The sequence below is a fragment of the Culex quinquefasciatus genome, chromosome 1, assembly GCF_015732765.1.
Source record: "Culex quinquefasciatus strain JHB chromosome 1, VPISU_Cqui_1.0_pri_paternal, whole genome shotgun sequence".
Classification (NCBI taxonomy): Eukaryota; Metazoa; Arthropoda; class Insecta; order Diptera; family Culicidae; genus Culex; species Culex quinquefasciatus.
The window spans coordinates 58,951,795-58,964,085 of record NC_051861.1 but is presented as its reverse complement, the minus strand read 5'-3'; the positions used below and the strand labels follow the sequence as shown (position 1 = coordinate 58,964,085).

The following is a 12,291-nucleotide window of genomic DNA, read 5'->3' as shown; positions in this document are numbered from 1 at the left end:
TACCCTAAATCATAAGGTAATTTTAAAGTTCAAATGGTTCAAATTGCGGACCTTGATGACTATTTGTCAAATGGTCACCATAATTATTAAGGTTATTAAAAAGTTTGTAATGATTCAAAAATTTCTTCATAACTTTAAAAACTATTTGCGGAAGTTTGCTGAAATGGTTACCTTAAAACATAAAGTTATGTTAAAGTTCAAATGATTTACAACAATCCGTAAGAGCAATGTCGTACCGCCCCTTTCAAATGTTGCTCCAGATTTGCAAAAGCATTTCCATCCAAACCGAAATTTAAGAAAATTATCAGGTTTGGCAAAATTTGTAATCTTCATTAAGGTCGTAGAACTACTGTTAAACGCTATGGAAATGTGCGATGGGTCGCCCGTTTCGAATCCACCAAGCAGCTCAGGCCCAGATCCTTACGGATTAAGATCCGCATCTGCAGCATTTGTTGGAGTCGATAATTGGGTCCTAAAATGAAGCTTAGATTGCTGATATTATTGTTTACCGCGATAAAGCTTATTTTTCTGAGTACAACGACCCTTTGTACGATTCCAAAGAGTTTAAAATGGATTTTTAAATCAATTTGGAAAAATTAACCTCGCGGTCCTTCTTGACAGATAAGTTCCTACTTGACAGCTCCCCTGACTGAAAAGTCCGTCTGACGTCCGTCGTTTGTCGTCCGTGCAATCGTACGACGTCGCTCGACAATGTCGTGCGACTTTCGCACGAATGTCATACGTTTTTGCACCAAAATGTCGTATTTGTCGTGCGATCGATGATCAAAATTGTACGACATTCGACCGACGTCGCACGGTTTTGTTATTTAGAATGTCGTGCTATTGTCGTGTGCTGTCATTTCGGATTTTTGGGTTATGTTGCAGTTGAAAAAACTGTTGTTTTGTTTTTATTGATTTTTTTTTATTCCAGCTGTCAAAATTTCACAAAAATATTTATTGTACACTTAATTTCACTTGCGTATCGCCGATTCTTCCCCAACTTGGCTTCCTTCTGGATTTGCCTTGACCGCAGCTTCCGGCTTGGGTGTTGGTGTTCTTCTGAGGCGGCCGTGGCAGCATCTTGGTCGTGTTGGACTTTTGTTCCTCGACGAGCTGATCAAAACCCGGATGCGACGCCTTGGCGACGATCTTGGATCTCCGACGGATTGATGTTTACCGGAGTACGAAGGAAACGTGGGTTTTGTGGAGTACGAGTACGAAAAAAACGGGGCTGCTTCCGTGGATTCTACGGAAGCCACGAGTGACCACACGGGAACGCATTCCGGTTTCCGGCAGAATCAGATTGGAAAATGTTTGTTGCCTGAAAAAAATATATCATCAATCAACAATTGGCAAGAATTTATAAATTAAATTCAGATTTCAATAATAATAATAATTATAAAATTTCAATTCAATAAAATTTCCAATATGTTTTTTTGAACTATGAAAGAAAAACTAAATTTATGAACTTTCAAAATTTAAACATTTAAAAAAGAATTATAAATAATAGATGCCTAGATAGATGATAGATTTAAATTTAAAATTATTGCAATTAGTTTTGAAATCCGAGAATATTATTATTTGAAAATAGTACCTGATTTAAGAATGCTAAAAAAATCTCAAATTCTAAAATTCTAAATCTCTAAAATTATAAAATTCTAGAATTCTAAAATTCTAAAATTCTAAAATTCTAAAATTTTAAAATTCTAAAATTCTAAAATTCTAAAATTCTAAAATTCTAAAATTCTAAAATTCTAAAATTCTAAAATTCTAAAATTCTAAAATTCTAAAATTCTAAAATTCTAAAATTCTAAAATTCTAAAATTCTAAAATTTAAAATTCTAAAATTCTAAAATTCTAAAATTAAAATTCTAAAATTTAAAATTCTAAAATTCTAAAATTCTAAAATTCTAAAATTCTAAAATTTAAAATTCTAAAATTCTAAAATTCTAAAATTCTAAAATTCTAAAATTCTAAAATTCTAAAATTTAAAATTAAAATTTAAAATTCTAAAATTTAAAATTTAAAATTCTAAAATTCTAAAATTCTAAAATTTAAAATTCTAAAATTTAAAATTTAAAATTTAAAATTCTAAAATTCTAAAATTCTAAAATTCTAAAATTTAAAATTCTAAAATTCTAAAATTTAAAAAATTCTAAAATTCTAAAATTTAAAATTCTAAAATTCTAAAATTTAAAATTCTAAAATTTAAAATTCTAAAATTTAAAATTCTAAAATTCTAAAATTCTAAAATTCTAAAATTCTAAAATTCTAAAATTCTAAAATTTAAAATTCTAAAATTTAAAATTCTAAAATTCTAAAATTTAAAATTCTAAAATTCTAAAATTCTAAAATTTAAAATTCTAAAATTCTAAAATTCTAAAATTCTAAAATTCTAAAATTCTAAAATTTAAAATTCTAAAATTCTAAAATTTAAAATTTAAAATTTAAAATTTAAAATTCTAAAATTCTAAAATTTAAAATTCTAAAATTCTAAAATTCTAAAATTCTAAAATTTAAAATTCTAAATTTAAAATTTAAAATTCTAAAATTTAAAATTCTAAAATTTCTAAAATTTAAAATTCTAAAATTCTAAAATTTAAAATTCTAAAATTCTAAAATTCTAAAATTCTAAAATTCTAAAATTTAAAATTTAAAATTTAAAATTCTAAAATTTAAAATTTAAAATTCTAAAATTTAAAATTTAAAATTTAAAATTCTAAAATTCTAAAATTTAAAATTTAAAATTCTAAAATTCTAAAATTTAAAATTCTAAAATTCTAAAATTTAAATTCTAAAATTTAAAATTCTTTAAAATTCTAAAATTCTAAAATTCTAAAATTTAAAATTCTAAAATTCTAAAATTCTAAAATTCTAAAATTCTAAAATTCTAAAATTCTAAAATTCTAAAATTTAAAATTCTAAAATTCTAAAATTCTAAAATTCTAAAATTCTAAAATTTAAAATTCTAAAATTCTAAAATTCTAAAATTCTAAAATTCTAAAATTCTAAAATTAAAATTTAAAATTCTAAAATTTAAAATTTAAAATTAAAATTCTAAAATTCTAAAATTCTAAAATTCTAAAATTTAAAATTCTAAAATTCTAAAATTTAAAATTCTAAAATTCTAAAATTCTAAAATTCTAAAATTCTAAAATTCTAAAATTCTAAAATTCTAAAATTCTAAAATTCTAAAATTCTAAAATTCTAAAATTCTAAAATGCTAAAATTCTAAAATTCTAAAATTCTAAAATTCTAAAATTCTAAAATTCTAAAATTCTAAAATTCTAAAATTCTAAAAATCTAAAATTCTAAAATTCTAAAATTCTAAAATTCTATAATTCTATAATTCTATAATTCTAAAATTCTAAAATTCTATAATTCTGAAATTCTTAAAAATTTTAAGTTCCGAAATTCGAAATTTTAAAAATGAAAATTTTCTTAATTATAAAATTTTTGAATTTTAGGGTGCCTCAATACCAAAATCATTTATTTCATTTCGTGATATTTTTTTAAAATTTTGACTTTGTAAAATCCTTGAAAACTTTCAAAAGTTAAAAGATTTTTTTTTACTATTTAAATTTTTTTAAAACTTTTAAATATAAAAAAAAAACAATTTTTAAAACTTAAAACAAAACTTGAACTTGTATTTTTTTCAATTTTGTAATATTTTTTTTAAAATTTTAGTTTGTTAAAGTTTTTTAAATTTGTATTTTATTGAAAATTCAAAAAAAAATTAAGATCTAAAAAATCAGTTTTTTTTATTTTTAAAATTTTAAGAAACATATTAAGTTTTCAAATGCGTAATTAAAAAATAATAATCTTTGAAATTTTAGAATTTAAAAATATAAGTTATTTCAATTTTAGAATTTACAGAATTTACAATTTTTGAATTTTAGAACTCATAATTTTTTTAATATTAGAATTCAAAATTCCAACTCGTGCGTCCAACGTTTTGGGAATTCAAGAACTTTATAATGTTAGATTTTTTGTATTTATAAATTGAAGAATTTTAGTACTTAAGAATTAAGGAATTTTAGTGTTTAAGTTTTTGTCAATTAAAAAAATTCTTATTTTTGAATTTCAATTTTTTTCAAAAATATTTGAAGACTTTGAGAATTTGAAGAATTAATAAATTCTAGAATTTAAGAAAAGAATACTAACAATTTGCACAATATCAATAAATTCAATATCTAAATTTTCGAATTCTTACATTTTTAAGTTCTGAAATGCTAGAATTTTACAACTTTACAATTTCAGCGTTTAAGTTTTTTAAAATTTTTAGTATTTTTGATTTTTTATTTTTCAGTTTGGAATTATTGGATTGAAAAGTTGAGAATTTGTTTTGTTCCATTCATCCTATTTTTAATTTCGATCGTCCAATCGCACTTCCAGCACACCTCCATCGTTTCTAAAACATGACTCACCAGTTCCATTAGGTATGCGTCGCAACATCCCGCGGACGGTAAAACACCAAACACCAACCGCTTCCACGATCGCAAACTGGTTCCTTCCCGTCCCGTCTTCCGGAATGTCCCGCCGAGTAAACCATATTTCCCGTCCTCCTCCTCCTCCGCCACGAAGACCGAAATCTGGAATACAAGACACTTTGATTCGGTCACTCGCCCACTCCGGCCGGAACTTTCCGGCAGAAAAAGTAATTGAACCTAGTAAACAACTTACCTATTAACTGTCCAAAATCCTCCAAAAGCCTAAAAGCAACAACAACTGGTTCGACTCGGTTGCAATCAAGTCCGAACAAGATCAACAGAAGAGAACTGTCAAACTGTTTGCATCGACGATAATCGACGTCGAATTGAAGGTAAATCGATTGAAAAAACCATGTCGAGCATGTCGAGTGTTTGTCGTCCGTTTGTCGTCCTTTCGACCAATCGATATCAAAACGGTAAAATCACAACCGTGCGACAACTCGTACGACGTGCGACATTTTTCAAACAGGGGATCGTTCCAAGGGGAACATAGTTGATCCATAAAAAAAATGTTGTCTTGTCAATATTTTTTTTTGCATTAAAATGAAAAAAAGTGAAGAGAAATGGTTTTTAATCGTGTTTTTTACCGTTGTACATAAAAATTGACACAGGGCTTTAGTACCCAATTGCACCGCACGTCGGGTAAGCCATCGGACTGGACCTACATGTCGATGATGGCAAGCTGATGGGTGACACTGCGAGTGCGGGATCGGTGGCAATAACAGCCAGGCCGGGACTGGTGAATTTATCACTGCTGGGAAGGCAAATGCCGGACAAACCGGGCAAAACAAACACGACGACACTTTGATCAAACGTTCAGGTTGAGCGGATTTAAAAAAAAAAAACAAACTTACGCAGCGCGTAAACTTAAATGCGGTAAACAAAAATTTAATCCACTTATCTTTTTCTTCCCTTCCATCCTTGACAGTTCTAGAACTTCTAGATGTCATTTTAATATTCCTTCTTCTGCTCAGTCACGGTGTTCTAGAAGAATTTTGCCAAAATTTAAAAGAGCTGGATATTGTATTAGAATTCTAGCAGGATTCTGGCAGAATCAGAATCAGCATATTCTTGACTGGGTTTCATTCTCACCCATCTTATCTAGATAAGTGCCGTGCGCTATTTGTGTGTACACTACCCAAAATTGATTACTTTGAAGACGGTCAAATCGCAGCAGGCGATCAAAACAAAACAAATCCGTCGAGTTGCGGAAAGATTTCTTTTGCTGGTGCGCGTATTTTCGTTTGAATCCGGTTCGTTTCGTCGTGCATTTGGTTGTTTCGCGTCCGGGAAGTGCCTCTCTCGAAAAGGAGCCATGAATTGTCGCCACGCGAGGTAAGTTGACCCTCGTTACGGCGAGAGTTTTCGGTGAGTGTGGTGCCAGATACAAAGTTTTTGTTTTTGTTGATTTCGTTCCAGAACAATCCCGTAAACGTCGCCGGGTGCTCGAGAACCAGGAGATGGAAGCGTTGATCTTGAGGGTGGGCAAAAATAGCAGTGCTGTAGTCGGATTTGGGCAACTTCCGGAACAAGATTTTGCGGTTTTTTCCGATAAAGGAGCCGGAAAAGTGTTCATCTACTCGATGTTTGTGGGGCTGACGAGCGCGAAGAGGAGAATCTGGAGGACGGAGGAGGAGGCGACCCAGTACGCGCTTCGATTTCTGGCTGATTTGGTCAATTCTTAGGACATCTCAACGAATTCGTTGCTTCAGCTGTTGTGCGTGATCGGTACGTCTTTGCGATCCTTTCGACGTTGCTTTGTGTTGTCCGGCAGTTCTACGAGAAGAAGGAATCGGCGTTAGAGAATTTGCTGGTTCAGATTGAGATGTTGTTTTCTAATAGAGTCGGACGTGTCGCCGATTTTCCGCCAAGCGGTCAAAACGTCGCTGGGTTGCAACTGTGGCGTTCGTAAAGGTGCTCAAAATCGACGCGGACGAGAAGGAGATGGAACGATTCGCGAAGACGGCCAAGCTTGTGCTGGGGGAGATCTTTACGTGAGTATCTCAAAACATTTGTAAAAGGTAGGTTTTGTTTAAGTAAGCAATTTTCTCGCAGTAAATACGGCATCAATGACGCCACCACGATGCTCGGGCTGCGCGAGGAGGACAAAACGATCCCGCTAAAGAACCTCACCATCGAGACGGCAATCTGCTGGCAGGCGCTGCTCAAGATCCTCCAGCACACCGAGTCGTACGAGCTGGACGCGTACATGGTGGATCTGACAGCGTTTTGCAACTACATCAAGACGTGAGTTTTTCAGGGAATTTATCTAAATTGTTATAATAACGTTGCTCTGTTGCAGCTTTGCGGACACGCCGACGCTGTGCAACTACATCCGGCAGCTGGCGTACGATCCGTCGATGACGACGGATAAGTTACAGAAGATGTACTTCCAGTCGATGATGCAGGTGCTGCTAGAGATTGTGGCGTCGTACGATCTGGGTGACGAGGTCGGTCGGAAGAACTTGAAGAAGGTGCTGGCGGAAATGTTGGCAAACTTGGCGAGGGCAACGTGAAGACGATTGTGGCCATCTTTGAGCGGTTGGTGGGTGACGTCGAGGAGCGGTTCCGATTCTGTGTGGATTTGATCAACGGTATTTTGGAACTCTCGCGAGCGGTCGTTTCCAACACGTCGCGATCGTTGGTGGATGAGTACTTGGAAAAGAACCCGGACAAGAGTTTGCAGATGAAGATTTCTTTGCTTTGGTTGAACATAATGGACTTGAAGGAGCAGGAGATTGACAATGTCAACAAGAAGGATTATGGCGGTGCGCAGCGATTGTTGGACGAGTTGACCGCCGCCAATGACGTACACACAGTCACTATCCGGTTCATGTACAAATGTCATTCCGCAGAACCGGCTGGAAATCTGACTGGATTGTGTGAGCGCCGTTGACGAGTACCAAGGTGGACTGATGTTCAATCTAGACGTTTCGCGACGTGTTTTGCTGCAGTTCACCGACATGAGGACTTTTTCTGCCTCGATCGGTACGAAATCATCCAAGTGGAAGACTACAAAGGTAAAGATGATGAATGTTCCAGAAGGACTTCCTGTCGCCGAAGTGAAGAGAACGAGGTGGATAAAATGAAGCCGGCGAGATCAAGTCGCAGGATCCGGCGGTAAATGCTAAATATAAATTACAGCGGTGTTGGGTCGTGGACAACTCTGGACTGGATTTGTTTACGTTTTGATTGTAATTATTATGTGAATAATAATCTGTTGCGTTTTGACACCCGTTGAGGCTGGTCGTCTCTTCGGGACCAAGAAAGTTGCCGTGTTTTATTTTATTGTACCGTCCTCCCAGTGGTGATTATCGTGTGAGCAGCAGCGCCGAGAAGATGGATTTTTGGGGCGTTCTTTTTGTGCTGTATTCGTGATCGTGTTTATATCATGCATGCGGTGAGGGGGGTCATTGTGCTAATGAATATCATTGCGCGTCATTATCGTGTGAGCAGCAGCGCCGGAAAGATGGATTTTTGGGGCGTTCTTTTTGTGCTGTATTGAGGGGTGTCATTGTGCTAATGAATATTATTGCGCGGAAAGATGGATTTTTGTGGCGTTCTTTTTGTGCTGTATTCGTGATCGTGTTCATGTCGAATTATGTGGAAGGTGCGAAGCCGCGTTTTAGGATTCTTGTGTCTTTGTTGTTTTATTTGTGTTTCCATCTGGAGTATTAGTTTTAAAATTATTTTCATTTTTTACAGCTTCCTGGAATTATTTTAACCCATTCAGGCCTGAATTTTCAAAAAAATATTTTTTTAGTCAATGATGGGAAAATGATTCTTATGACCATACTAAAATTATAGGCTAGTTTTGGAAATTTTGATATTTGGGTCATATATGACCCATCAGGCTCGAAAGGGTTAAATCAAATGTTTACATGTAAATTTGTCTACTCACTATATGATTTATTCAAATCTTCATATTATTCCTTATCCTATTCCTTTCCTGTAATATACCATCTCCTCATACCATATATGATCAAATTGCTTAAATTAACGAAACTTTCTAAAACAGCATGGGAACCATCTGGAGCATTTATATTTTAAATCACTGTTTTTTTTACTGCTTCCTGGAATCATCTTGATTGTATTTATTATATTTATTATATTTATTTTATTTACTATATTTATTATATTTATTATTTATCATTATTACAAAACTATATGCTTATTAGATAATACACTACAGGCTCACATTTACACTTACAAACATTCAAATCATTAAATACATTACGCACTCAACCATTTTCATCGGCCCGATGAAATTCCTCTAACCCCCATTCCAAACCTCCCAAAAATATTCCGTTCACTTTTAAAAGTCGCAAGGGTTCCCTGCACTTTTGCCACTAGTGAACAACAAAAACATCCCCTCCCAAATCCCCACGGGACTGTATGGGCGTAGCCTTGGAGCACAGTGTGGAAATTTACGTTCTTAGATATTCTTGGTTGTACCGGGCACCCGAGCAGGGGTAAATAACACGGGAATACCAAATTTTGGTATTACTTGGGCAAATAACAGGGACCAAAATGTGCCCTTGGTTGCCCAGTAATAGATGGTAAAATACCATGAAATCATACCAAAGTCTTGCATGTGGAAGGGCACAGCAATACCAAACCATGTTATTCCAAGGGTAAAATAATACCTCAAAATAAAACCATTTCAATACCAAGTTGAGGTCTTCTGAATTTTTGAACATTGCTTGAATACCAAAACTTGGTATTGCCATGGTTTTAATTTTAGGTATTCCCGCGCCCTTGGAAAATCATATTTTGGTATTCCTGTGGTCTTCCACATACATGATTTTGGTATGATTCCATGGTATTTTACCATCTATTACTGGGCAACCAAAATCACATTTTGGTCACTGGTATTTGCACAAGTAATACCAAAATTTGATATTTTCATACCATTTTTAGTGCAGCAGTTGCAGTTAGTGAAAAAACGGAAATGATCCATATGCAACAGCCAAATCTACTCACCTGATGGTTCCATGTTGTTCTTAGTGATATCCTTCACCACACCGAATGCATTTGTCATTGATGAACGGCCTGTGCTTGAAGTTCTTGAAGCTTCTGAAAAATAACAAGATTGAAAAATAAGTGTTATTAAAATGAAACTGGATTGAAATTCACCAAAATTCAATAATCATTCGATTGACTCGTTTTTCAAAGTATTGGGTTATCCCGACTTAGAGAAATTTCAACGATTTAAAAAAATGTTAAAACCAGCTTTAAATTTTTTTTTTCAAGTCATTTTAGCGCAAAATTTATTATCTTCTCCAAATTGGTAAAAAAATCCCATAGTTTCAGAGAAAATTGATGAAACCTTTCAATACTAAAATAATACCAAAATGTGCCATCCTGACTTAGAAAATTTTCCACAATTTCAAGTCATTTCTGTAGGGGGTATATCAAAAATGTTTAAAATCAAGTTTGAAATTTCCGGTTTTCAATGAAAGCATTCGCTTTGAGACATCATTTTAGCGCAAAATTAATTATTTTGTCAAAATTGGTCAAAATTCTCCCATAGTTGCAGAGGAATTTGATAAAACACTGTAATACCAAAAGAATACCAAAATGTGGTGTTCGACCATTGACAAATTCTGCAATTTAGCAATATCAAAACAGTACCTTAAATTGGTATGATACCACATTTTGCTCTTGCATAATCCTTAAGACAAATTTCAAAGGGTCCAGGAATACCAAAATTTGGTATTGATACCAGAGAAAGGTATTATTACGCATTTCCCTTGTTATTTACCCATGCTCGGGCAGCAATCAAATTGTCTAAGAATATTGAATTGACCATTGTGGCACCCCCTACAGCGTGGTGCAGACCCGTTATGTTATGCTATGCTATGCTATGCTATGTACCGTCCTCCCAGTGGTGTCCTCGTCCGCCGTCGTAGATTCGTTCGTTTTCTTGTCCCGGACGTCCCTGCAAGTAAGCACAACGTTGGAGACTGGACGATCGGACCGAACAGCGGTGTTTTCGCAAGTGATTGTATCACTATGGCAGCGCTGGGCTTTTAGGCTGCCGTGGAGCTTGCACGAAATGAGGATGGCGGATCCTCAGGAAAATTTGGAGCGCTTTGGGGCCGAAACAGAATGGAGTGGGCGCTGGAAGTTTTTCAATTGTCTTCGACAGATTTGCTCCACAATGTTTCCTAAACATTATGGCTTGAAGAAAACGGTGTTTTTAGACTGATTGGTTGGAATTTCGACTCTCAGCTTACCCAGCTATGAATGTTCCGAGTGTAATGAGCGGAAGTTAGTAAATTCGTTTGGACCGCTCTCTACCATCGAAAGACGATCTTCGCAAAGGCAACCCTTCTTCGAGCTGCTGACTGCACTGTATCAGATCGGTTAGATTGACCAGCGGAATTACGGTTCCATTCTCTAGCATCAACGGAATCGGTGGTGTGGAGGTGTAGTGTGATATTTTATACAAAAAGGGCGTTTACCCCGACGAAATTGAGTTTCAGAACCTCCGTTATACTTGGTTTCGCATAATTTACGCCAACCATCAAAGGAAGCGCAATTTTCACAAACGCAAGGGCTAGCCTTCCTTTGAATGCAGATTGCAGAATCTCATGTCTTAAATTATTGTTTATTAATTTCAATTCTTTAGGCAATATTTGTACTTCTAAATCAATTTAGTAGTTAACAACATTTTGGATTCAACGCAAAATTAACTTTGCCTTGCGCGCTCTCTCTCTTCTCTTCTCTCGCTACGCTCCGTTACCTGCTCTTTCGCAGGCAAGCGCACTGCGCAGGCAAAAACAGTCTGATGTGAAACGTTTGTGCGGCTGGTTGTTGTTTACGTTTTGTGCGCAGGTATAATTTTCAAACAAATCATTTGATTTACCAAATACTTTGTTTATATTTTCTTGTTGATCATTTCAGTGCCGTGGAGAACTTGATCAAAACGGAACAGCTGGTGCTGGAGACAATATTGTTCCGCCGAGGATGCGACCAAGCGAACAAACGATTGGCATCAATCAATCTGAATAATCAGATAAGTACATATGATATTTGAATATTATATTCAACTTGATACTTTGTGATTTTTTTCTTCTTACTTTTTCAGGTTTGGACGATTTTGGCAGTATGAACAACTAAACAGAATCGACATCGCCGCTAAAGTTCAAATAGTATTGTTGTGAACCATCCGTCAAAAAGTGAACAATTCTGTAAAAAATAGGTAGGTAAAAAATGTAAGAAAAACTTTTAAAAACCATTTCAAAACTTTTTCTCAAAATATAGTAAATTTGTATGATAAACTTTAATTTACCATTTGAAAACTATTTCTCAAATAGTGAAACTGGGAAAAAATACAGAATAAACTTTAAATAACCATATGAAAACTATTTCCAAAATAGTAGCTCTAGGTAAAAATAGCAAGATAAACCCTAAAAAACCATTTACAAACCCTTTCTAAAATAGTAGACACAAGGTTAAATTTTTTAAGAAAAACCTTAAAATACCATTCAAAAACCATTTCTGAAACAGTAAAAACCGGTGGAAAAAGGTCGCTTTTACGCGAAAATTAACTTTATTTTTACCATTACACAAATGGTAATTTGACGAAACGTTGTTCGGGGATTTTTAAGGTTACCGTTGCTAACCACCCTCAATTCAGATGGTCGAACTTTATGAAAAATGGTAGGGTACCATTTCCGATATGGTATTTTTAAGGTTTAACTACCATTTTTCAAATAGTGGTTACGATCTTTGAAATGGTGAGAAAACCATTTAACACAAAGTTTTTTTATGGTTCTCGTTTATGCGGGAAGCG

The 12,291-nt window shown here is 34.1% G+C and overlaps 1 protein-coding gene across 1 annotated transcript; it reads left to right on the top strand.

The window, feature by feature from the left end:
• Positions 1–5,658: 5,658 nt before the first annotated feature.
• On the top strand, positions 5,659–7,036 carry LOC6054503. The gene is made up of 4 exons (XM_038253094.1): positions 5,659–5,825; positions 5,910–6,484; positions 6,546–6,737; positions 6,793–7,036. Exons 2-4 carry the CDS (start codon positions 6,435–6,437, stop codon positions 7,004–7,006), a joined length of 456 nt encoding a protein of 151 aa, XP_038109022.1. The 5' UTR covers positions 5,659–5,825; positions 5,910–6,434; the 3' UTR covers positions 7,007–7,036.
• Positions 7,037–12,291: the final 5,255 nt, after the last annotated feature.